The sequence below is a fragment of the Leguminivora glycinivorella genome, chromosome 24 (assembly GCF_023078275.1).
Source record: "Leguminivora glycinivorella isolate SPB_JAAS2020 chromosome 24, LegGlyc_1.1, whole genome shotgun sequence".
NCBI classification, from domain to species: domain Eukaryota; kingdom Metazoa; phylum Arthropoda; class Insecta; order Lepidoptera; family Tortricidae; genus Leguminivora; species Leguminivora glycinivorella.
This window is the reverse complement of record NC_062994.1, coordinates 11,336,329-11,362,325: the sequence shown is the minus strand read 5'-3', so window position 1 is coordinate 11,362,325 and position 25,997 is coordinate 11,336,329. Positions and strand designations below refer to the sequence as shown.

General features: G+C 37.8%; 2 protein-coding genes across 2 annotated transcripts in view; one reads left to right on the top strand and one right to left on the bottom strand.

Annotated features, from left to right (window-relative positions):
* Window positions 1–5,310: 5,310 nt before the first annotated feature.
* LOC125238943 (carnosine N-methyltransferase-like) lies at window positions 5,311–23,923 on the bottom strand. The gene is made up of 9 exons (XM_048146443.1): window positions 23,677–23,923; window positions 17,630–17,783; window positions 13,869–14,009; window positions 13,095–13,216; window positions 11,296–11,446; window positions 8,600–8,752; window positions 6,512–6,663; window positions 6,021–6,102; window positions 5,311–5,527 (listed from the first exon to the last, which is right to left on the bottom strand). Exons 1-9 carry the CDS (start codon window positions 23,763–23,765, stop codon window positions 5,420–5,422), a joined length of 1,152 nt encoding a protein of 383 aa, XP_048002400.1. The 5' UTR covers window positions 23,766–23,923; the 3' UTR covers window positions 5,311–5,419.
* A 400-nt stretch (window positions 23,924–24,323) lies between these two features.
* Window positions 24,324–25,997, top strand: part of LOC125238578 — a 43,970-nt gene continuing 42,296 nt past the window's right edge. The window contains exons 1-2 of the mRNA XM_048145924.1: window positions 24,324–25,361; window positions 25,532–25,672. Of these exons, the coding sequence (XP_048001881.1) occupies window positions 24,755–25,361; window positions 25,532–25,672 (748 nt within the window). The 5' untranslated portion in view covers window positions 24,324–24,754. The remainder of the gene's footprint in view (window positions 25,362–25,531; window positions 25,673–25,997) is intronic.

The window sequence follows — 25,997 nt, the reverse complement described above, 5'->3', positions numbered from 1 at the left end:
CATCGAATTGTCGTCTCAAATCTCAATTTGAAGAACCGACGCACCACGATCGCGACCGCATGAATGACCCAATAATTACCAATCCGAAGTAAAACCTAGGATTTAGCCAACCAATGGCGGTAAAAGCCCGAAGAGACCGTAATTATTACATTTCGGTTTTTTACCGATTGGCGTCACAGGTTTTAATGGTTTTTGGTGGATACTAAGTAAATACAAATACATAATACCTACAGTGAAGTCCTATTTTTATGACGTGTTAACGAATTATCGATTAACTTTAACTTCCGTTAAATCTACCGACATGTATCGCTTTAACGATTAACGAAGTTAACTTTTTAAGTAACGGATTAACGATTAACGAAGTTAACTATTTGATTAACGGTGCCCAGCTATGGGTTTACTGTTCATTTTATTTAGTTTGTTAACATTAATACATATATAGTTTTATGGATTAATTGCATGGCGTAATGTACCGAACCTAACCTAGCTTGATATTCTGTAGTATTTGAATTAAACAAATGTGAACAAAATACAGGGAATAATTCATAAATTTCATTCGAAAATTTTTTCTGGTGTGGATCGATGCCCATGTTTAACGGATCCGTATTATCCGTTTTATCCGGATCCGATGAGACCTCGGATCCTGATCTCAAATTCAACGGATATCCGGATAATTCGGATATCCGGATCTCAAACCCTATCCAAGTACTAAGAAAAGTTATTACCTAAATTGGAAATTAATTGTGATAAAAAAGTTCCATAAGTTTAGTCAGTAAAACTGGCCTAAACACGGTTTATTAAAATCTTAATTATGTTACAATCGTACGAAATACTATTAATATCGTACGAAATACTATTAATACAAAATTAGTACTAAATTGTTAACTTATTTCATATTGGCTGTGCAATCTATTACAAGTTCCAATGAAAATTTTGAGAACCGCTGAAATCCGTCTTAAAAATGACACATATTTGTGCCACCCGGCACTGTATAAAGGTAATCTTGTGCAATATCAAAAACTTACAAATTTTGAAACCAAAGCGTATTTAGATTTAATTTTGAATAACATAACTGTATGTTCAATCATTTTTTATTTAATTTGAAATTTGGCAACAAAAAGGCTCATAAATTAAAACACACATATGTGTCACTGGCATAGGAGTAAGGATTTTTGATCACAGACGCTGTGTCACCGGCGTCGAACGTGTTAATAACAGTGACAATTGACTTCGCCGTTCATTGCCTGTTCAACAAGGAAATATTGACTCTGAGTAACAATGTTACTTATCAAACCAGAAATAGGCACATAATCGTCAGTGTCACTATGGCGAAATCTGTCATGACTCAAATGTATTATTGTGATTAATAGCCTAGCTTTGTGCCCTGACTTTGGATATTTTATAACCTACCTACAAGTCTTGATAATAATACGTTTTTTGCGCGACGAAAACTAGACACAAATGCTTTTAACAATTTTAGGATATTATGGTGCTTCCACACTGTTACACAGGGCTTGGATAAATAAAATAAATAAATATTATAGGACATTCTTACACAGATTGACTGAGGCCCACGGTAAGCTCAAGAAGGCTTGTGTTGTGGGTACTCAGACAACGATGTATATAATATATAAATACTTATATATACATAGAAAACATCCATGACTCAGGAACAAATATCTGTGCTCATCACACTAATAAATGCCCTTACCGGGATTCGAACCCGGGACCGCGGCGTAGCAGGCAGGGTCACTACCAACTGCGCCAGACCGGTCGTCGAAATACAAATATAAATTGGATACCGGTTAAATTTTCAAACCGTTATCATGTACTTGCGGGAAACTTATAAATTTTGTTTTCACTCGAAAAACCGCTATTTTTAAACCGGTTTTTAGGGGAGCGCTTAAAGGTTTCCTTCGATTAACCGGTTTAGAACAAAATAAACCGGTTTATCCCGCAGCACGGATAGGTAATACTGTTCTGACCAAACAAAAAACTCGCTGCGTGAACGTTATTTAGGTGCGTCTCGCCGCTAGTCGAATAAACCGGTTTATTTCGGTTAAAATATTGTTATAAATGTTATACAGGGTGAAATAAAAAGGACGGTTAAAACTTTGCACAGTGACTTTTGAGGCCATAATGAACAACTTTTATTACCGGACCAATGCTGAAATCGCGATAAAAATTGGCTGTCCCATAGAAATGAGCGGCAACATGACAGTCGAAATGTATGAAACCAAGCGCGGATCCAGCTTCGTGTCCAGGGGGGGGGGGTCACGTGGTAAAGGCCCAGGCCCCAGGGGGGATCACGTGGTCTATTTGTATGGCCAACCTAGGCTCCAGGGGGGAGCGACCCCCATGACCCCCCCCTGGATCCGCGCATGTATGAAACAGGCATTTTTTTGTGATTCCACCATTCTTTCCATAATAAAAGTAAAGTTGTTCATTATGGCCTCAAAAGTCACTATGCAAAGTTTGAACGGTCCGTGTATAACATTGTGGGACAGGGACAGCGCGATGGCATTGACATTACGCTATCCTTGTCACACAGTGTTAACATCTATAACAGCCAGTGTGGGAGTACCATTAACCATATAAGGCTTCATACGTAGTACAGTCGCGATCAAATACAGTGTGTAAACGTAATACGGGCGATAAATGAAGCCAGGCATATAATCCATTAGTGTTATTATTATTAATTGAGGTGTTTTTGAGTTACTCTTAATATGAATTTTTGGAAAATTTCCCAGCAACCATGTACTGTCAAAGAATGATTAATGTGTGTTTGCATTACATTGCGGCCCGAATTATTTTGTAGGGATAAACAAATATTTTATGTAAAAGTTATTTAATTGAATTTCTTATGTCCTATACAAACACCATTAAGAGATTTGCCCGTATTAGATTTACAGCCTGTATATCTGAGCGGCCGGGGAACGCAAAATATTTGAACACGCCTTATCGCCTTGACAATAGAGGTTCTGTTTCTTTTTTACTGTGAATGTCTCTGTATTAAGAATTAAGAGTTTTTTTCAGCTTTGGTCCAATTTTCGTCCCAATGTCAAAAAAAACTTAAATAAAAACATGCATTAAAATAAATGACTAAATAACCGATATAATACATAATTTGAGATATTATACACTCCTTTAGTAGCTAAACTTCCTAATACGGTAAAAAACGCTTCTTTTTAATAGAGCTATATAAAACAACCTTCAAATCAAGAGTGAACAGGCATCTTCTGGGCGAGCTCACTTCATCGTAGGCCACGTCTTTGCCTTTGGCTTGTCTGTGGCCAAGAGTAAGCCCATTTATAATAATAATAAAATAAAAAAATACACTTAATATTTCTTATCTATGACAGATCATATGCTTGTTTGCAACCAAAAGGAGTTTATAACACCTCTTGAACTGTACTTGAACTTATTTTAAAACTAAAAACTTGGCATCTTCACTAATTAATCTAATATCCTCGTGGCGCCCAATGTACTTTCTAAAGTACATAATGGTTTCAATGGAATTTTAACTTTCATGTAAACAAATAAATAATAATTTCTTGATTCTAAAATTTTTCGAACTCGAATTCAATCTCAAGTACAATAAGAATCAAAATTTTATGGTGGGCGCTACGAGGGTAAAACAATTTAGAAAAAAATCAAAACAAATATTAATTTGGATATTTTCTGTCTAAAACTGCGTTGCGCTGTTTTCGACTGTCGTGCGACAGTTTTTACAAATATTTTGTCAAATACACACGATTATAAGTGTGCGTTTCCACCCGATATGTCCTACGTCGGTATTTTCGCGAAAAAGATTCAAAAACTTTTTTTTTCTAAAATAAAAATGTTTTTCGAACTCAGAATTACGAGCCCTTTACATCCTACTAGCAGGAAAAAAGCGTCCCGAATTTATTTTTTCCACTTCGTTACCATTTTTCAAACACATTGTACGGCGGTTACAAAGTGGAAAGTATGCAAAATAATAGAAAATTTTGGGACCACTTTTTTGTCTCTTGTTTTTAACGCCTGATGCAAAAACGGGGTGTTATAAGTTTGACGTGTCTGTCTGTCTGTGTGTGTGACTGTTTGAGGCATCGTAGCTCCCGAACGGATGAACCGATTTAGATTTACTTTTTTTTGTCTGAAGGCTGAGTTAGTCGGGAGTGTTCTTAGCCATGTTTCATGAGATTCGGTCTGCTATGTCGCGGTCGGGGGTTTTTTCAAAATTTTAATTTCACGGTTAGGTTATTTGTCCTAGATTGAAAGGGCTCCTGTTTCCGAGTAGGAAAAACATAAAACTTACTTACCTTAGAAAAAAAATCTGATTGTTCTCGCGAAAATGACCACGCCACCTACCAATCATCTTAATCGAACCCGTTTCCACTAGCACTTTGCTTTGTGGAACAATGAACATGATTGGTGGATATCAAACACATCTTCATATCGCATCTCTGGTGGAAAGGCACACTAAGCTATATAACAAAAGACAGAAATATCGATATTATAAAATATATAGCTGTCTCGCTTAGTCTTTTACCTTCTATCTAATACAAAATTATCTTCTTTTTGAATACTCAAGTTTTATCAATATTTTTATAATTTTCGTAAATGCGACTCGCTCCCATACTAAATCAGTTTTAGTACAGTCGCCAACAAATATAGGCAGTCAACCAAGTCTTGGCACTGATAACCTAACCCCAAAATTCAAATTTTGAAAAAAACCCCTACATATTGGACCGATTTTCATGAAACATGGCTAAGAACACTCCCGACTAATTCAGCTGTCAAACAAAAAAAAAACTAAATCTAAATCGGTTCATCCGTTTGGGAGCTACGATACCACAGACGGACACACACACAGACAGACAGACAAACAGACAGACAGACACGTCAAACATAACACCCCGTCGTTTTTGCGTTGGGAGTTAAAAAATTCAAATTTTCTACAAGAATAACACATCCGCCCCTACATTTCCAATCAATGGGGTGTTATAAGTTTGACGTGTCTGTCTGTCTGTTGGTCTGTCTGTCTTTCTGTGGCATCGTAGCTCCCGAAGAGATGAACCGATTTAGATTTCGTTTTGAGTGTTCTTAACCATGTTTCACGAAAATCAGTCTACTATGTCACGGTCGGGGGTTTTTTCAAAATTATAATTTTGTGGTTAGGTTATTATCTGTGTATGTGTCTGTCTGTGGCATCGTAGCTCCCGAACGGATGAACCGATTTAGATTTAGTTTTTTTTGTTTAAAAGCTGAATTAGTCGGGAGCGTTCTTAGCCATGTCTCATGAATATCGGTTCACTGTCGGGTTTTTTTTTTTAGGTTAGGTTATTTAAGTGCTAAGATTTGGTTGACCGTTTTTAATATGTACATATTTTATAAGTTTTCCGTATATTCTTTGTAGTTGTGTGTGTGAGTGTGTTTACATACAGTAAGGCTTCCTGCACACGAAGAAAACTGAGTCGTATTCGTGCTGCATCATAGAGTTGGGATTTTGGGCGTATTTCGTCTTCACGCCCGTTTGCTCTTTCTGTAAATAGTATTATATTTCATTAAATATATGTAATTAATTTTCTATTTCTGAAGTTTTTAGGGTTCCGTAGTAAACTAGGGTCATTTTGAACTTGATAGGTTGAACAGTTATTGAAAATAATCACTGTTCCGTACGTAAGTGCATGCTGTTTCTTTAAAAACACAAAAATCGCCATATGTATGCCTTTCAGATTTGAGGAGTTCCCTCGATTTCTCCAGGATCCCATCATCAGAACTGGGTTCTGAGAAAAATGGGACCAATCTGTATGCATATACATTCAATCAAAAAAAAAATTCAAAATCGGTCCAGTAACGACGGAGATATCGAGGAACAAACATTAAAAAAAAATACAGACGAATAGAGAACCATCTTCTTTTGAGAGATTTGAGGCGGCGGTTAAAAATACGGGAAACTACGGAACCCTTACACTGAGCTTGGCCCGACACGCTCTTGGCCGTTTTTTTTGTCTTCTCTTGTTTTTTTTACTTACCAGAATATCGAAACCAATGTCTCTAATAATCTCGAGTAGAATGTCATATGGTGGCTCTATGCTGTTTTCCGATGGCATGTCACTGCAACAAACATATTAAATTAAATTACTTTTTCAGTACAGATGGTGTTTTTTTACGCACTAGTGCGAGAAGTGGTTCATTATATGCCAGGTCGAAACTTCGGAGGCTCATCTGTACTGAAAAAAGTCGTATGATACACGTGCGAAAAGGAAATTCGTAACTCGTGTCGATTTAAAACACTCCCTTCGGTCGTGTTTTAATTTATCGCCACTCGTTTCGAACTTCCTTTTTTACGCACTTGTATCGTAATGTTTTTATGTGCGATGAAGGGATGGAGAGTGACATAGGCTACTTTTTGTCTCTTTCCAACACCCCACTTACCTAAAATGGGGGGAGGGGGGTTGTATGGAGTATTCCGCAATTTTCGAATATAACGCGAGCGCACAAGAGCTAGTAAAATAATAAATACCTGTAATGGTACAGTAGAGGTCCAAGGTTGATCCAATAGCCGCCTGGCTCTAGAATCGAGTATATCCGCTCTATAAACTCTATCACGTTGGGAGCGCAGTCTATGAAGAAACACGACGCTACGCAGTTCCATTGCTCGGCTTCTGTATATACCTGGTAACAAATAATTTGGAATAAGTTTTTTTTAAATAAATATTGGGAACACCTTACACAGATCAACTTAGCCTCAAACTAAGCAAAGTTTGTACTATGGGTGCTAAGCGACGATATACAATATGGCGACGATATAATATGTAATTTATATGTATTTATCATTAATATATGTATTTATTATAGTTATTAGTGTCTTAAATAGGTAAATATATTTATATAAGTCCCTATTTTTTTTTCTCTATAACGTAGTCCAATAAAATCAAGTCTTTAGTGTTCTTTACATATCCCGCACCTTTTTTGGTCTTCTCTGTTTGGCCTAAAGGTTGACTGGTAGAGAATGCCATGTAGCATTAAGTTCGCCTTTTGTAACTGTATATTTTTACTGTGCAATAAAGTTTAAATAAATAAATAAATACATACATACTTAAATAGATAAATACAAACTTATATACATAGAAAACATCCATGACTCAGGAACAAACCCCCGAACAGATCAACCGATTTAGATTTAGTTTTTTTTTGTCTGAAAGCTGAGTTAGTCGGGAGTGTTCTTAGCCATGTTTCATGAAAATCGGTCTACTATGTCGCGGTCGGGGTTTTTTTCAAAATTTTAATTTTGTGGTTAGGTTATATCTATACCCTTCCTGTATGTATAAAAGTGTCATTGTGTAGAGTCGCCATGTATTTAAGAGTCATATGTAGAGTTGGCATAATCAAAGACCTACATAACTTCGTATAGACAGATAAAGTCTAAGAAAAAAACGTACCCCAAAACCATACAGAAAAAGGTACGGTGAGCTAGATAGCGATACACCTTTAGGGTACGCTCTAGATGGCGCTAATATTAATATTTGACATTTTAAAACATATCAAGCTAAGAATATGGGCCAAATTAAAATAAATAAAATAAATAAATATTGGGGGACACCTTACACAGATCAACATAGCCCCAAACTAAGCAAAGCTTGTACTATGGGTGCTAAGCGACGATATACATACTTAAATTGTCAAAACTGAGGTTGAAAAGTTTTAAGTCTTACTGTGATTACACATTTGACTTTGACAGTCATTCTCTATAATACTCGATCTTCTTTGGCATAATGAAAGAGCATGTACCTTGAGGAAGTCCCCGGCGGTCATGGAGAAGTGGTGGTTCGGTCGCTCGGCGCCGGGCCTCACGTCGGGGAACGTGACCGCTTGCAGCTGATGCTCGCATGTCACGTTGTTCACGTATTGATGGAGCCACGGGTGGACCGTGTATTGTGTGTTCATTCATGTATTGTCAAATCAAGAGCCCCAAGTGAAATATACAGGGTGGGATAAAGAAGGGGCAATTTTGCAAAACATACAGGGTTTGACAAAAAGGGTTATTTTTGAGAATTTTAGACTTTGGACGGTAACATACAGGTTGGAATAAAAAAAGGTCATTTTTACAATGACATCAAAATTCATCCTGAATGTATCAAAAGTTCTCATTTTTAGAGATATTATTAAAATCCACCTTGTGTATTAAAAAGTGTAATTTTTATCGCAATCCATCCATCCTGTATGCATAAAAATGTCTCATTTAGGAGTGATTTCTCAAAAACCAACCTGTATGTTTCAAAGATTCTCATTTTTATATATTATTAAAATTCACCCTGTACGTTTTAAAATTTCTCGCTTTCAGCGATTTATCAAAATCCACCCTGTATGTTTATAAAAATTCTCGTTGTCAGTGATTTATCAAAATCCACCCTGTATGTTTATAAAAATTCTCGTTGTCAGTGATTTATCAAAATCCACCCTGTATGTTTATAAAAATTCTCGTTGTCAGTGATTTATCAAAATCCACCCTGTATGTTTATAAAATTGTTCAGTGATTTATGAAAATCCACTCTGTAGGTATAATAAAAATGTTAAATGTCTGAGTGACCTGTCATAATGAAAGACTAACCTTGAGGAAGTCCCCTGCGGTCATGGAGAAGTGGTGGTTCGGTCGCTCAGCGCCGGGCCTCACGTCGGGGAACGTGACCGCTTGCAGTTGATGCTCGCATGTCACGTTGTTCACGTATTGATGGAGCCACGGGTGTACCGTGTACTTGTTCGCCTGTAAAAAATCATCATCATCATCAACCTCCTTGCGTTATCCCGGTATTCGCCGTCGTTCATGGGAGCCTGGGGTCCGCTTTGACTTGGGCATAGACACTAGTTTTACGAATTCGCACTTCGTATTTTACGCGAATTCCAAACCCGGCATCTACCAATGAGTTTTTAAGAAGTTAGGAACATGAAATGTCATTTGGGTGAATCAACTTTTCTTTGCCAGCAAAATTACGCATACTTCGACTACATGTGGTCAGAAAATTTAATTTGTATTTAGTGTAATTAGTTTATACTTATTATATTTAAAACAGACTACTTATTATATTATTTGTTTTGTTTCTTGTGTATTACTTGTAAACTATGTGAGGTGTGCAATAACAGACATACAACAACAAAACAGATATACAAGCTATGCAATACATCATGTTTTTATAGGATTTGCTATTTTATTACTTTATTTCGAGCAGTGACCCAGTGGACATAGCTGTCCCTCACTTTTGTATGAAAAAAGTGTCTCTTCCACTGGGTCACATATAGATTTAATTGTAAATGATTTTTTTAGGGTTCCGTAGTCAACTAGGAACCCTTATAGTTTCGCCATGTCTGTCTGTCCGTCCGTCCGTCCGTCCGCGGATAATCTCAGCAACCGTTAGCACTAGAAAGCTGAAATTTGGTACCAATATGTATATCAATCACGCCGACAAAGTGCAAAAATAAAAAATGGGAAAAAATGTTTTATTAGGGTACCCCCCATACATGTAAAGTGGGGGCTGATTTTTTTTTTCATTCGAACCCCAACGTGTGATATATTGTTGGATAGGTATTTAAAAATGAATAAGGGTTTACTAAGATCGTTTTTTGATAATATTAATATTTTCTGAAATAATCGCTCCTAAAGGAAAAAAAGTGCGTCCCCCCCCCCCTCTAACTTTTGAACCATATGTTCAAAAAATATGAAAAAATCACAAAAGTAGAACTTTATAAAGACTTTCTAGGAAAATTGTTTTGAACTTGATAGGTTCAGTAGTTTTTGAGAAAAATACGGAAAACTACGGAACCCTACACTGAGCGTGGCCCGACACGGTCTTGGCCGGTTTTTAAATTATTCCCTTAATGTAAAATAAAAATAAGGATCTTTATTCACGATGGCCAGGTTAAAACTCACAAAAGTAGAGCTAATAATAAGTATGGGCAATTCTTGCAAAAAGCAAGAAAAAGTTGATTCACCCATTTGATATTTGCCAGTCGCTTTTCGGTGAAGGACAACATCGTGAGGAAACCGGACTAATTCTAATAAGGCCTTGTTACCCGGCAGACGCTTTCGTTAAACTAAAGCCTACGCCAAATCTTGGGATTAGTTGTGAAGGCGGAACCCAGGCTCCCATAAGCCGTGGAAAATGTCGCAATAACGCAAGGAGGTTAATGATGACTCTTGCTCAGTACTAGCCAACGCTACACAGATCATCTTCAAGGTCAGGGCACCGGTTGAGTATGAAGTTGCTCGCGAACAGCATGAAGAGTGAGAACTCGTTGCCATGGCAACAGGCTAGTTTCCTACTAGTCAAATCAGCTTCTTTTTATGAACTGTCAAAACGATTTGCTAATATGGAATTACTATCAAATACTGAGGGTGAGGAGTGACGTCACGGTCAATGCATTTACTTTATATCTTTCTCTTTGACTTATTAAATAGAAATTATGTTTAAAAATAACTACTGTCCATATTTTTCTTCTAATTATGTGGTGCTTTATTTCATGCACTTCATAATAGTATATTACGATACGCACGTGTATCGTACGACGTTTTTCAGTACAGATGACCATCCGAAGTTTCAACCTAACGTATAATGAACCTGAAATAGTACATTTCGATACAAGTGCGAAAAAGAGGAAGTTCGAAACGAGTGGCGATAAATTAAAACACGACCGAAGGGTGTTTTTTAAATTATCGCCACTCGTTTCGAACTTCCTTTTTTACGCACTTGTATCGTAATGTTGTACTATTATTTTAAGTATAGGAAACTAGCCTACTGTAGCCTCTGGCAGCTATCTCCCACGCGAGGCAACCAACCCCTTACTTTAAGCTTTATCCGTACATTTATATTCTGCCTCAGTGATTGTGAACGCTACACTTTACAATATTCAGGCTTTTCTCTAATTTTCTTTACAAAAAAGTCTCCCGATTTTTGCGAGAAAAGATTTTTAATTTCTTAACAAATTGCAATGTCAGATTCAAGTCAGTCCACGCAATAAGTATGACCATTGGCAGAATTTTTTCGCAGAATTGTAATACCTCTGACACAGTGTACTCGACGAGCGGCGTGGGAAGGGGTAGCGATGGAAGTAGGCAGAGGCACAGAGTGGCCGCGCCACTCGTCATGCCCACCGCTCCCTATTTTGTCGGTTTTTTGGCGCGAGTCAAAGGACCCGTAACAACCTAGTGCGATAATCGCGCGAGTAGGACAGTATGTGGCAGAGGTTTTAAATTTTTTAAGACTACTTCAGTCCATATGTTTGGGGGACATCCTTAACCTCTTAATGCCTTACCTCAGGGCACCGGTTGAGTATGAAGTTGCTCGCAAACAGCATGAACAGTGAGAACTCGTTGCCTTGGCAACTGTAGCCGCGGGCAGCTATCTCCCACGCGAGGCGGCCCAGCCCCGCCCCCGGAACGAGCACCTTCACGCGGCTGCGCTCACTGGAAACAATCATTACTTTTCACCTCACCCATTATGCCACAGCCACAACATTGGTCTAAGCGCGACAGCGGTGAGCGGCAGCCATACGTGCGAAAGAAAAGTCCCATCGCTGTGTCTCGCTCCCATGTATGGCCGCCGCTCACCGCTGTCGCGCTTAGACCAATGTCGTGGCTGGGCCGTTAGGTTTTATTTGCCATTTTTTTTTATTTTGATTTTCTTAGGGACTTTTAGGTCAATTGTACTCAGAATCACGAGTACTTTCAATCTCACTGGGAGACAAGGTGTCCCAGAATTTCCATTCATTTTTGTTACTTTCCTCTTTTGTTACCCACACGACATGGACGGAAAATGGGAACAAAATAAGAAAAAATCGAATGGGACAATTTTAACTACTACGTTTGAAAAAGCTAGTGATTCTGAGTAGAAATACAATATTTTTTTTCAAAAATATCACATTTCATAAAAGTGGCGAAAAAAAAAGAAATGCTCAGGAAAGGGTAATTTTTTTCCCTGTTAGGCTAGAGAGCAAAGTGGCACTTTTCTGTTCGAGGTTTAAGATGCCAGTATTCAGTATAAAATATTAACGCAACGAAAAGCAGGGTTCGAGGATATATATCCGATATATATCGGATACAGTATACAAAACTGGGTTCGACGATATGAGCAGTTCCCGAAAACTTTGAACATAGCCACGTCAGCAGATTTTAATTGATCCTATTTTGTTACCAACATTTACTAATATAAGTCGACTTTCGTAAGATATACCTATACAGGATAATTGTTATAATTAAGAAATATAGATACTAGAGAACCTTAATGACGAAATAAAACTTACTAAAATCTCAATTCATCAAAAAAATCTTGGTAACAAAATAGGAATAATAAAAACTAATTTAACTTTTTCCTTAATTTTTGTACAAACTTATCGAGAACTGCTGATATATATCTGAAAATCGGTCCACTAACTATGTCGGGGGTTTTTCAAAATTTTAATTTTGTGGTTAGGTTATATTGAAATATTTATATTTTTTATAACTTCTTTATGCTGTATGTTTCGTTATTTTTGTATTTCGTTATTTAATGCCTCGTGTTTCTTTAGTTTTGTCTGTTGCCTTCCGTGATTTTTCTCACTTAATGGTCTCACCGGAAGACCAGCGCTGGAAGTCGCCAGCAATATGCTGAGGTGAGGCCATTTCGTGGCACTTTATTCTCCTATGTCATTCATAAATATTGTTTATTGTCTGTGTGTTTACGAATAAAACTTTTCTATTCTATTCTAAATATGCCACCACAGAACTTTATTTATATAGAAGAAACAAGTTCATCTATTTGTATAGGAGCCGAGCGTGTCAAATTTTGTACTGAAGTTGTTTCTTGCCTGTAATTTTAAGTCTCAGGCTCTTGATTGTTCATAATTTTTGTGTTGTTGCAATTGAATATCACGTAACGAGGCATTTTTTATGTTTTGATTTGACTTCAACTTACAAAAATTGACGCCCGAAAGCTGCAAGCTGCGAGTAAAGACGGACAACTCAGTGGATTTCACTGAGTTCATTTGACACGCTAAGTAGATACGTTTGCTTGATCTATGGTATATATGACATCTGTGTATGCCACAAAGAGTAGGTATCATTGTGTGTTTCTTACCTGTATTCGTCTAGAGGGAATCGTTCCTCCATCTCTTCCAATATGGGCTTGTAGCACTGATCCCGCTCCGCCGCCCCGAGGGCGCTCCAATCGCGGACTATATTCTTCAGCACTGACACCACCTGTCAAATGGAAAGATACTTCATGAATTATAATCCCATTACGAATTGAACGGAATAAACGTAAACAAACTGCTGTCACTGTCAAAGTAACACGTGCAGCTCAAGTCAAAACAAATAACTTTTTCACTACACCAACTGATAAAGGCTTTCTTTGCTATTCGAAAACAGATAGCAAAATTTCATTTTATCCACAAGAGTGCAAAGTAATTTCATACAAATTTTAACTTGATGTTTAAAGCTGGGTGTTGGAATTCACGTAGGTATAAATGATGATTTTGAATCATATACGTTAAATAAATTGAAGTAATTTTATTTATTTTGATGTTTTACAGTTCATATTTTCATAGTGTTGCTGTGGTGAAAAATGTTGTGTTTCACTCGGTGGCAAAATTTGTTTAACCTTCGTGCCTTGATACCCTCGCAACGCTCAAGATTCCACTTTTTGAACCACTCGCTACGTTCGCGGTTCAATAACTATTAATCAGTCATTAACGATCACTCTATTACACACTTAAAATCGTGAATCGATCGAACAGTATGACTGTTATATTATGTAATGATCCCATGCAAGTCAAAATAAAATTCGGTCCGAAATTGACGAAGTTCTGTCATATCAGATACTTAGGAAACCAATAATTAAATTTATAACCACCTTATCAACGTCGTGCTGCATCTTATGTTGCTTGTGCGAGCTTATTTCACAGTTATTATAGTTGCACCCGAAACTCTCAGCGCCGTTGCTGCCGTTGTCCGTCGTTGTGTGGTCCACGTTTTCGAACATCGTGTCGACGTCCTGTAAAATATCGTTTTGTTGTTACACGTAAAGCGCATTTAGTCTGGACTTGCAGACGTCCATGAGCAAGCAGTTCCCGAATACTTTGTACATAGCCACGTCAGCAAATTTTAATTGATCCTTTTTTGTTACCAATAGTAATATAAGTCGACTTTCGTAAGATATATACAGGTTAATTTCATTTATTTCATTTCATTTATTTATTCAAATAACAAATTGCACCTTACAGCTAAAGCCAAAGCGGCACAAATTGGAATACATTACAACATTAACATTATAATTTATAAGTAAGAATAATTATTTATAAGTAATTATTTATAAGTAAGTAATAATAATTTATAAGTAAAATAATTTATTAGTATAATTGTGTCGCTTAACTTCAAAACTGGGTAAATCCATTTTGCTATAAGGTTGATTATCTTTCAAATCATATTATATTTTTTATACAATCAACCTTAAAGCAGAATGGATTTACCCAGGTTTGAAGTTAAGCGACACAATTGTTATTATTAAGAAAATATAGATACTAGAGAACCTTAATGACGAAATAAAACTTACTAAAATCTCAATTCATCAAATAAATCTTGGTAACAAAATAGGAATAATAAAAACGAATTTAACTTTTTCTTTAATTTTTGTACAAACTTTTCGAGAACTGCTGCCACATGCTATGGTTCCAACTATTCGTGCCGCTCTTAAGAAAAAGGTCCCACATTGTCGCTTAAGCACGACTGTCGCTTGACGACCGGTCTGGCTCAGTCGGTAGTGACCCTGCCTGCTAAGCCGCGGTCCTGGGTTCGAATCCCGGTAAGGGCATTTATTTGTGTGATGAGCACAGATATTTGTTCCTGTCATGGATGTTTCCTATGTATATAAGTATGTATTTATCTATTTAAGTATGTATATCGTCGCCTAGCACCCATAGTACAAGATTTGCTTAGTTTGGGGCTAAATTGATCTGTGTAAGGTGTCCCCAATATTTATTTATTTATTTTCCCCTCACTAGCTCGGAAACACGTGTTTTGTCCTTTAATACCAGCGGGTAAAAACGCATTTTATCCACTAGTGGGTAAAGTAATTTGACCTTGAATAAAGTCAAATTAACTGCTTTAAAATTGATAAAAGTAGGTGAATCTAGTAATAAAGATGATTTACCACCTGTGGAACTACTGGAAGCAGTGATAAACGCATTTTTTGCGTTGTAGTTTCCTCGCTATAGTGAGGAGAAAAGTTTTGTGTTACACTCGGGTGCAAATGTATTTTACTTCTCGTGTGTTAAAAAACTCGCAAGTTCAGGATTCTATTCTCGAACCACTCGCTTCGCTCGTGGTTCAACCAGAGAATCCTTTCACTTGCTCGTTTTTCAATTCCACACTCGGCGTTAAAATACAACTTTGCCCCCTTGTATAACAAATAACTATTATTTAAGCATAAAGGCGCTCTCACAGGTTCATTCAAAGACACGATCTCATCCTTATAGTAAACGACAATCCATACTAATATTATAAATGGGAAAGTGTGTGTGTCTGTTTGTTTGTCCGTCTTTCACGGCAAAACAGAGCGACGAATTGTCGTGATTTTTTAAGTGGAGATAGTTGAAGGGATAGAGATTGCACAAAAGAAAATACAATTGTACACAAGGCGGACTTAATGCTATAAGGCATTTGCATTTTTTGTCTCTTTCTAACGCGAGCGAAGCCACGGGAAAAAGCTAGTGTGGTATATTTTTCTTGAGAACGTCATGTACAAGAGTATTTAAGTAACAAAGAGGATCGAGTATTGTAGAGGGTTACTGTCGAAGTAAAATGTGTAATCACAGTGCATAGACTGCCATCTCTCGACACAAGCTTAAAACTTTTGAACCTCAATTTTTAACCCCCGACGCCAAAACGACGGGGTGTTATAAGTTTGACGTGTCTGTCCGTGTGTGTACCTGTCTGTCTGTTTATATGTCTGTCTCTGTGTGTGTCTGTCTGTGGCATCGTAGCTCCCGAACAGATGAACCAATTTAGATTTCGTTTTTTTTGTCTGAAAACTGAGTTAATCGGGAGTGTTCATAGCCATGTTTCATGAAAATCGGTCTACTATGTCGCGGTCGGGGGTTTTTCAAAATTTTAATTTTGTGGTTGGGTTATGACAATTTGGCCCATATTCTTAGCTTGATATGTGTTAAAATGTCAAATATTAATACAATATTAGCACCATCTAGCCGAGCGTCTCCTAAAGGTGTAACGCCATCTAGGCCACCGTACCTTTTTCTATATGGTTTTGAGGTACAGTCGCCATCAGATATATAAGAGCGCCCGAGGTACTCAAAAATATCTGAACACGCCTCTATTGCCTAGGCGTTAGAGGCGTGTTCAGATATTTTTGAGTACCTCGAGCGCTCTTATATATCTGATGGCGACTGTACGTTTTTTCTTAAGACTGTAGCTGTCTATACGGAGTTACATTATGTCTTTGTTAAGTAAGCAAGCACAAAACTTAAGAGCTTATCAGCTGCAAGTACAGTATGACTCACGCCCAGATGTGCGCAGTAAAAGTACTTTTAGGTAGATAATTGAGCGCTTTGAGCACAATTTTATCAATTGCATTCGTTTTATTAAACTATTTAAACTCAACGAGGCCGTACACAGATAAATGGTAGTTCGCTAGATTCGCCCAGATGCATCTAAATATACACCGTGTTTTTTTTTGTTTTCCGTTAAATTCAACACGTTGTTTTGTTCATTATCAGGAACCAACCTGTATAATCACTTTTAGTTAAATTCGCAAAAAAATTTTTTCATCGTTCATACAAAATAAATGAATTAAGTGTGAGAGACCCTTAAGGATAACATTCAAGTTAGTGTCAATTGATTGACGGCACATGTCAAAACAAATAACATTAGGGAGTGATAAAGGCTGCTACACACGTGTTCAGTAATTATTTTTATTTTTTTAATAACTCGGTAACCGTAAGGCCGTTTTCACATTATCCGATCCGATATCGGATGTAGGACCGACATCCTACACCTACATTATTATACCTACATTATATACGCACACATACAAATATTTTCGGCCGACAGCTGGCGGGGGGTCCGGCATGCCAAAAATGTCGGAAGCGTCCTGCCGATATCGGCAGTTCGATGGTGCCTCGGACAAAAACTGTCGTAGGATAGTGCCATCTGGATTAAAGCCGCAATTTTTGCGTTTTATATCGTTTTTTAGTAATAATGATCTATCAAATACATAAATAAAGACCTGGGGCCCGTTTCTCGAAAGGTACAAGCCTTGTATTACAAGTGCGCGAACTGTCCAATCGTATGGGTTGTCATGGAAACACACTTGTAATACAAGGCTTGTATCTTTCGAGAAACGGGCCACTGGAAGCGCATAAATCTTACATTTTACATCCTTCCTACATCCGATATCGGATCGGATAATGTGAAAACGGCCTAAGAGTTAAGACGCTAGTTTTTTAGAGAAATTAATTGTATTTGACCTAAAGAAGCTTCCCTTAAAGTTAACGGAATTCAATAAAAACAGGGTGTAGATGGCTGGTTTCTGGCGTAGTGAGCCATTTTTAGCCAATATCAACTTCTTAAAGTGAAGAGTATTCTAAATAACAAATTTACCTTAATAATGAGGTGCACCACACTGTTGTTAACATCGAGACACTTCTTAAACTTGGTGAGGTAGGACTTGTACTTCTCGAGCCTCCGTTGGTGAGTGGCCGGCAGCTTGGCTATCATCTTCTCTGACTTCTGTATTCTGTCGAGGCTGCATAGTCTGTAAATTAGAAAAAAAAGTGAGTCTTCCAGCTAGGGGTTAGACGGTGTTACGTACTACGCCGGTAGTCCGTGTGGATGAGCCCTTAGCTAATGACGTAATGAGTGTAGTGAGCAACCCAGCAAATGATAATTGTGCCGAAAGTGAGGAGGTTTTTGTAGGAGGTAGGGCATAGCGAATGATATTCCGCTTTGTGTGGTAGGGCACAGAACAGCGGATATCGTCTCGCTCGAATCTAGAGCAGAGCCCAACTGGGGTAGTACCTCCGCCTTACAGAAGACCGCAGCCAAATAGCACTAGACCCTACTCATAGTGTTGTGTTCCTGTCGGTGAGTAAGGCTGCCAGAGCTCAACGAGGGTGCGGTGTGCTGATGACGGGAGGACTTACGGAACTAACTTGTTCCATCTTACCCTTAGAACTTGTACACTCCTTTTTGCTGTGTACTTAACACAGCAAAAGGGAATGTACAAGTTTCTAATGGGGTGGCAACGCGCATGTGACACTGTTTGAGTTGCAGGCGATCATAGGTTACGGTGACCGCTTTAAAAAACAGAGCGACGAATTCACGTGATTTTTTAAGTGAAGATAATTGAAAGGGATGGAGAATGACATAGGCTACTTTTTGTCTGTTTCTAACCCCCACTTCCCTAAAGGGGGGGGGGAAGTTTGTACTAGGGCTTCCAATACCGGGATCCCGGTATCTCGGGATCCCGGGATCCCGCCTTTTTTGGCCCCATTTCAATACCGGTATTTAATTTAGCAATACCGGGATCCCGGTATTTTTAAAAACTAACAAATTATGCCAAATTAACGTAAATTACTCATCAAAAACGTAAAATTTCTGCATCATGATGGTCACTACACGCGTAAATCTTGCTTGTTGCTCTCTTTTCTCGATTTGACACATTCTCTGTCTGGTGTTTTTGCAAGATTTGTATGAAAATGATAGTTTTTTCGATGATTACCCAGATAAAGAATTAAAGTTACGCGTCAAAAGCATTCATTGAGGAGGGTCTGCCGCGAACAGTTTTTGACACATTTGTCGCACTTGTGACTTCGCACGTAAGTGTGACAGAAAAGCAACACGTCAAACGTAGTTGTAATAGGCCATAGATCCTCTGTAAACAAATCGCCTTGATGCATCTATATTGGTTAATGCAAACGAACTAACGAATACCGTAGGTACTCTATTTTCACTGTTGTACGTGTGCGTTAGTGTGTTGAACTCTAGCTGAAAACTTTGCCGTAACATTCCCGATAGTAACGAAATAGGGAACTCACTACTCAACTATCAAAATGAGGAAAATTACTTTTCTTATACGTAAATGAAGTGTTCCTATTCCGCGAAGTAATCTTTTTGATTTTGATTATCATGGATTTCCGCAAAGTAATGTGTGATTCCATAGATTATTTCTTAATGTGATTTTTAATAATCTATGTCGGACAATTTAGCTTTTTTTTTATAAATGGGCTTACTCTTGGCCACAGACTAGCCAAAGCAGAGTCAAAGACGTGGCCTACGATGGAGTGAGCTCGCCCAGAAGATGCCTGTTCACTCTTGATTTGAAGGAAGGGTTATATGAGCTCGGAAATATAGCCGCCGGCAAGGAATTCCACTCCTTGGCAGTGCGCATAAGAAAAGAAGAAGCAAAGCGCTTCGTGCGGATTCTTGGCTAATTATTCAATGATTTGGTGGATTTATTTTATTAGTGCTTTAGCGCCTCTAGCGCCACGAAAAACAAAAATACCACTAAATTGTACCATAGATATTGATTACAATGTGTTTAAAAAAAATCATCTCATGTTCTAATTTCAAAAGTCAATGATGAAACTATAGAGTGTGTGTAATCGAGAAATGCTCTTAATGCTTGTTATTTAATAAAGTGATACTGATATTATAGTTAAATCTACAGTACAATTATACCATTAACACCGACTATAAAATGTAACACTGCATGAATGAGACACAGCTTCCTAGTATCATAGCCATATTAAAGAAGAGGCGACTGAGGTGGCTCGGGCATGTGTATCGAATGGAGCGGACTCGTTTGCCGCGTCAAATCCTGCTGGAAGAGGTTGCAGATGCAAAGAGACCGGTCGGACGGCCAATGCTGCGCTTTAAAGATTGCGTGAAGCGTGACATAGTCACATTTGATATTCCATGCAACCAGTGGCAACGACTGGCCGAGAACCGACCCACGTGGCGCCGTGTTATCCATGACGGTCAATCCAAGCACGCCAATGCCTGGTTTTTCTCCTTGAATGATAAACGCATGAGGCGTCACGAGCAGGCCTCTAACCCCCGCCCATCTGGGGGAGCATATACCTGCCGTGTGTGCGGACGAGGGATCCTCTCTTGAATTGGGCTATACGGCCACGAATGTAAGTGTCGCAAGGATGCTGCTTGAATCGTCTGTTATAGATGCAAAGGCCTGTTATTATTAAAATGTAAAAGGTTCTATTCCGCACGAGCTTAAAGAGAACGATTTGGCAAAAAAACATGGTTTGCTATGGCCGCGTCTTCTTGCAAAATGTCCGATCTGGAGGCGATATCTAACTTACAGAATCACCTGAGTACAGATCTGGCGCTCTTTCCCGCTTGATTTTATACTGCGTCCTCAGTCCCACTCACAACAAAAATAAAGAGCACAGGGCGTAGCCGTTTGAACTATGTAGGTATACTTAAAAACAATAAAAGTTGAGCCGACTTGGCCACATAAGTTTGAAAAACCGTTTTGGGTCAAAATCGAAACTTTTTAAGTTGGAAATGTAATCGATTTGACCCATTTGTAAGAATTGTAAGTCGGATTAGCAAGATTCTGCTGTAGTATAACACGCATGAAAATTAACAAACGAGATTTTGAATAAAATTTGTTATTTTAAGCAAATTACTTGGTTTTTATATTTTCCTGATTTCAATACCGGGATCCCGGGATCCCGGTATTGAAATCGCCAATACCGGAATGAATACCGGTATTGGAGAATGTCCGGTATTTGGAAGCCCTAGTTTGTACGGAGCATTTCGCAATCTTCGAATTTAACGCGAGCGAAGCCGCGGGTATAAGCTAGTACACAATAGAATGACAACATTATTTCCAACCTAGTTTCTCTGCAGCTCCTAAACCTAGTGTAAACAGGTTGGTGATAACAAAATGCATTTGTTTGTTTTTATCTAAATTGATTAAGCAATCAGGATGATGCAACCTGTGTCTAATTTTAGAAATAGTTTATCAAATTGCACTAAACGGTGTACCAACTGTCAATTTCAAATGAAAAAGTCGGCATCAAATTATCAGTTGACTCTTAAATACTGGCTTGAATAAAATTACCAGGAGGACCTAATATTTATATTCTAATTTAAATAAATAAATAAATATTATAGGACATTCTTACATAGATTGACTGAGGCCCACGGTAAGCTCAAGAAGGCTTGTGTTGTGGGTACTCAGACAACGATATATATATATATATATATATAAATACTTATATATGACTCAGGAACAAATATCTGTGCTCATCACACAAATAAATGCCCTTACCGGGATTCGAACCCGGGACCGCGGCGTAGCAGGCAGGGTCACTACCGATCGTCATGTACTCTTTTCTAAAGAAATTAAATTTAATGTTTTTCCTACTCAGAATTACGAGCCCTTTTAATCCCACTTTGTACAGCGGTTACAAAGTGGAAAGTATGCAAAATAATAGAAAATTTTGGGACCATTTTTTTGTCTCTTGTTTTTTGTCCTAGACCGAAAGGGCTCGTGATTCTCATTAGGAAAAACATAAAATTTGTGGCTCTTTAGTACATTACCGCAAGTTAAGCCCAAACAAACTATCGATACTGAATAGGAATGGAATCGATTGGCATCATAAAATGTAAAAAAAAAAATTTTTTTTCGTACAAATTGTATGGGAAAAGTTTTTCGCGATTTGTGACTTTTGTACCCGGATTTTTTTTTTTTATTCCAATACAAGCTTTTGATCCTGGATAGGAATAGGATCGATTGGCGTCAATAAAAAAGTTTGTCGAAAATGCCCTTTGTCTCACACCGTATGTTTTTTCCAAGATCTGTAAATGCTATTTTCATCAATTTGAAATTGATGGATGGTTTCCTAAGACCATTTTCACGTAGGACTACGGGATCTCATAGCCGCCCTTACTGACCCGCTATCAAAATACACCCTGTATTAAGGCAGACGGAGAGAGTTGTTAGAAACATAGATGACTGCGGAAAGTGGAGATTGAGATTAAAGGAAAAAATGAGCTTGGAAAAATTATTTTGGAAGATGTTCAGAAGAAGCTGGACACTTGGACAGTCAGAACTGGAAACACATTGGCAACAAAATTGTACACTCCTTTTTGCTGTGTACTTAACACAGCAAAAGGGAGTGTACAAGTTTCTAATGGGGTGGCAACGCGCATGTGACACTGTTTGAGTTGCAGGCGTCCATAGGTTACGGTGACCGCTTTACATCAGGCGGACCGTATACTTGTTTGCCACCGACGTAGTATAAAAAAAAAAAAAAATTGGGTACAAATACAAATAAACTAACTTAGGTCCTCCTGGTGAAAATTTTCAAGCCAGATTATAGCTACCTGAGTATTTCTTCTTAGTTTTGTCATTTAAAATTTACAGTGCTGAAATTTGTTATATGAGGGTTTTCTGGGGTAAAAATCAATCTAGCTTAGCCTCAGGTCCCGGAACACGCGAATTTTCGAGTTTTCATGCGTTTTTCTTACGCGTTAGTAAACGCAAATTATGGTCGAAAATTTCATCGTCCGCGCATCGGCGTCGCGTAGGTCCGTCATAAGAGGGTCGGTCTAATATTCGGGTTTTAAAGTCGTTAGGGTTTTAAATCCCAGCCAGAAATGTTTTTTTCTCTGTATAAGAGTTTTTTTTTTATCTAAAGACATAATATAATAAAATAGAACCGAGCGAAGTAAAGCAGTAAACCAGACAAGCATTCAGCCAAAAACTTGATTAGTCTGCTTTTAAAAGAGTAAATTAAAAAACAAACAAGAGAAATTATTTTTGTCTATGATCCATTATTATAATTATTTCAATTCCAACAAAAACAATGTTGCATATTCATTAACAAAAATTGTAAGCTAAACAATAGTTATTTGTTTTACAAAGGGGGCAAAGGTGTTGTTTCCAAACCGCATGTGCCAATACTGATACCCGAGCAAGCGACAGATTCCAATATTGAAATTCACCACATCAAAACGAACAAAATACTGACTATAAAAAAATCAAGCTAAATCAAATCCAGCAATCTATTCAATATTTATGATTCAAAATCGTCATTTATAAGTAAATTCTACCAGCCAGCTTAAGACATAAAGTTAAAATTTGTATGAAATTACTTTGCACTCTTGTGGATAAAATGCAATTTTGCTATCTGTTTTTGAATAGCAAAGTAAGTCTTTACCAGTTGGTGTGGTGAAAATAAATAAATACATTCTTATAAATCTAATTAGATTTTAATAAGACACGCAAATCACTCCACATAAAAGACTAAAAACACAATAAAAACATTGCTGCATGTATCTATCTGTACACCAATGTAAAACAAACAATACATTATTTATTCAACACATTAGACCTTACCCATTTACCTATTAGACACCAACACAGATAATTGGCCTTGAGAAGACACACGAACCATAGCATCAAGGATGCAGGGTCGCCGGTCGCACGTGTAAACGACATAAACAAACCTTTTGTTATACCTAACCAGGCTAATTTAATCGTCAGTTCGTCACCCACTTACAACAAAGAACTGTTGCCAAGCGGAAATTTAACCTAGAAAAACGAGCCGGAAAACTTAAAAAAAGTAAAAAGTCGAGTCATAGGATAGATTAAAGGTTTTTTAAAAGAATTTACTTACTTATAATATTTAAAAGCGGTCACAACGGCGCGAAAGTGGGCTCGCTCCTTCGCTTCGTCTATTTCGTCTGCAGCGGTGTTTGAAGACATTTTTCTGGGTTTCACAGGGAGCTTGGGTAAAAATAAGGCGTTGGTCCAGCTAGAGGTGATATCAATCACCGTAATTAGATAGAAATAGAATGAAAATTCTTGGTGTTCTTCCTTCCTTCGACCGTCACCTCGTCCCGCCTGCGCTGCGCCCCGCCCGATCATAAACTGTCAACTGTCACTGATCTGTCAGTGTCAACGTCCATTAAGGCGTTTTTTAGCATTGGTCAACTTTCGTGATAGTGTTGTGATGTTGGCTGCATTGTTATGTAATGCAAAATAATCTTAAACAAAAAAAATAATTATCGAAATTCACATTGCCAGCTGTAGCATAGAAAAAGAAATAAGTAGAATCTCGTTTTATACAACAAATAATACTTAAAGTTACCACAAGTATCCCTTTTCATACTAATTTTATAACGAATTTATTTAATGCTAATGAACTTGCAGTAATTAAGGCATTCGTAGGTATCACACGTAGTGATTTAATACTCTTTGGGTATCACGACATGAGTGCGTGTTATTTGAAAAAAAAAAAACAAATCAATATGTCGGCACGGGGCGAGGTGTTTGTCAACATTCTATCGATCCATATTTAAAATTGAAGACTTTCCACTAACTGCGTATATAATTTAATTTAACAAAATAAAACAATTCCAACGAGCTATTAGATTACTTTCAAAGCCGTAATATAAACAGTGTCAGTGACAACAAGCGCATATTAAAAACTTGCGTACATGATATATCAACACACAAAAACTACAAAAGAATTTGTAATCAGAGTTTTAAGTGGATTTATAAACCCATAATCGTGATTATTTATCCAGGACTTGCTCCGAATTGATATACCTAGTGAATAGCGAAACCGCAAAGTCACCATGCCGTGTTGAAAAATCAATAAAATCTGCAGTGTTGCGTTGCTAAGTTTTCGTATTAAATATGCACTTAACAACCTCGCGCGGTCTCAAGATGCTACGATTTGAAATTTGAGAATGGAAGGCTTGTTCGACCAAAGAATGTCGCCGATTATAAAGTGTGTTGTTTTGTTTCTGTTTATTTTCACGGCAAGGGCTCTAACTTCGAGACCGCAAGAGCCCCAGGAGAGTAAAAACAGCATCCAGCAAGTGAAACCTGCCCATTATGTCCGGACGTTCACTAAATACCATCACAGGAGAACAATCCAGTGGAACAACAACAATAACATGCAAGATGACTGGCCAGTGACCCATGACCAGCCAAAAGTTGTTGGTAAAAGGAGTGTTCCATATTTGAAAGTTGTTAATGATAACTGGCCGGTTGTAAGGAAAAGGATACGGAAAAGAAGTGTGAGCATTCCAAATTTGAATGAATTTTCTCCAGATTCAAATTCTGTGAGCATAATTGGTGATCATAATGCTATAAATCCTGGTAGTCCTGCAAAACTAGAGAAATCTAGTAGAAATGGGCTGTCCAATGATGTCAAGAAGGTTAAAGATAAGACGGAGTCACCTACTATGGTCAGCCCTAAAGTGTGCTTGTATAAAGCCAATAGTATTGCCAGAAGTACAACCACTTATAATGATGATAAAGGTGCTCAGATGACAGTAGAAAATGATTTTGGTAAGTGACTGTTTTTTAAATTACTTGGCCTTCAAATACAATAGCAACTTTTTTTTTAACCTGGTGATGCAGATAAGTAAAGTTCAATTGAAAATAAAAAAAAAAAAACAACATTCTTGTTAGTTTTTTTATGCAAATCTTGAGACTATATTTATTTCTTTTAATCGTAGGTTCAGACATACAGGGCGAAATAACAGACACCGAACTGAATGGTGAAGCGGTACAACTGGAACAGTGTACGGACCCACGAGCCATCTGTTATACTCTGTGGCGCTATGATAAGGCTGGCAACATCACTGTGCTCGGACAAGGTATTTTTACTTACTATTCAATCGTGGATCCAGCTTCGTGCCCAGGGGGACACACATGGTAAAGGCCCAGGCCCTGGGGGGGGGTCATGGTTACTACTAGTCTATCTCCGCAGACATTTTGTCTGGTTGGCTGTGGCATTAGCCTCTCCCAATTTTCTCCATGTTCTTTGTAAATTGTAATTTTCAATGGTTCCATAAACTCAGCAATGAAATGTGATACTATGATTTAGTATGTGGCTTCAACTCCTCGGTATCAACCAGAGAGGATTGAGTTTTATAGAGTAAAATTTGTAATCACAGTGCATAGACTCCCATCTCTCGACAC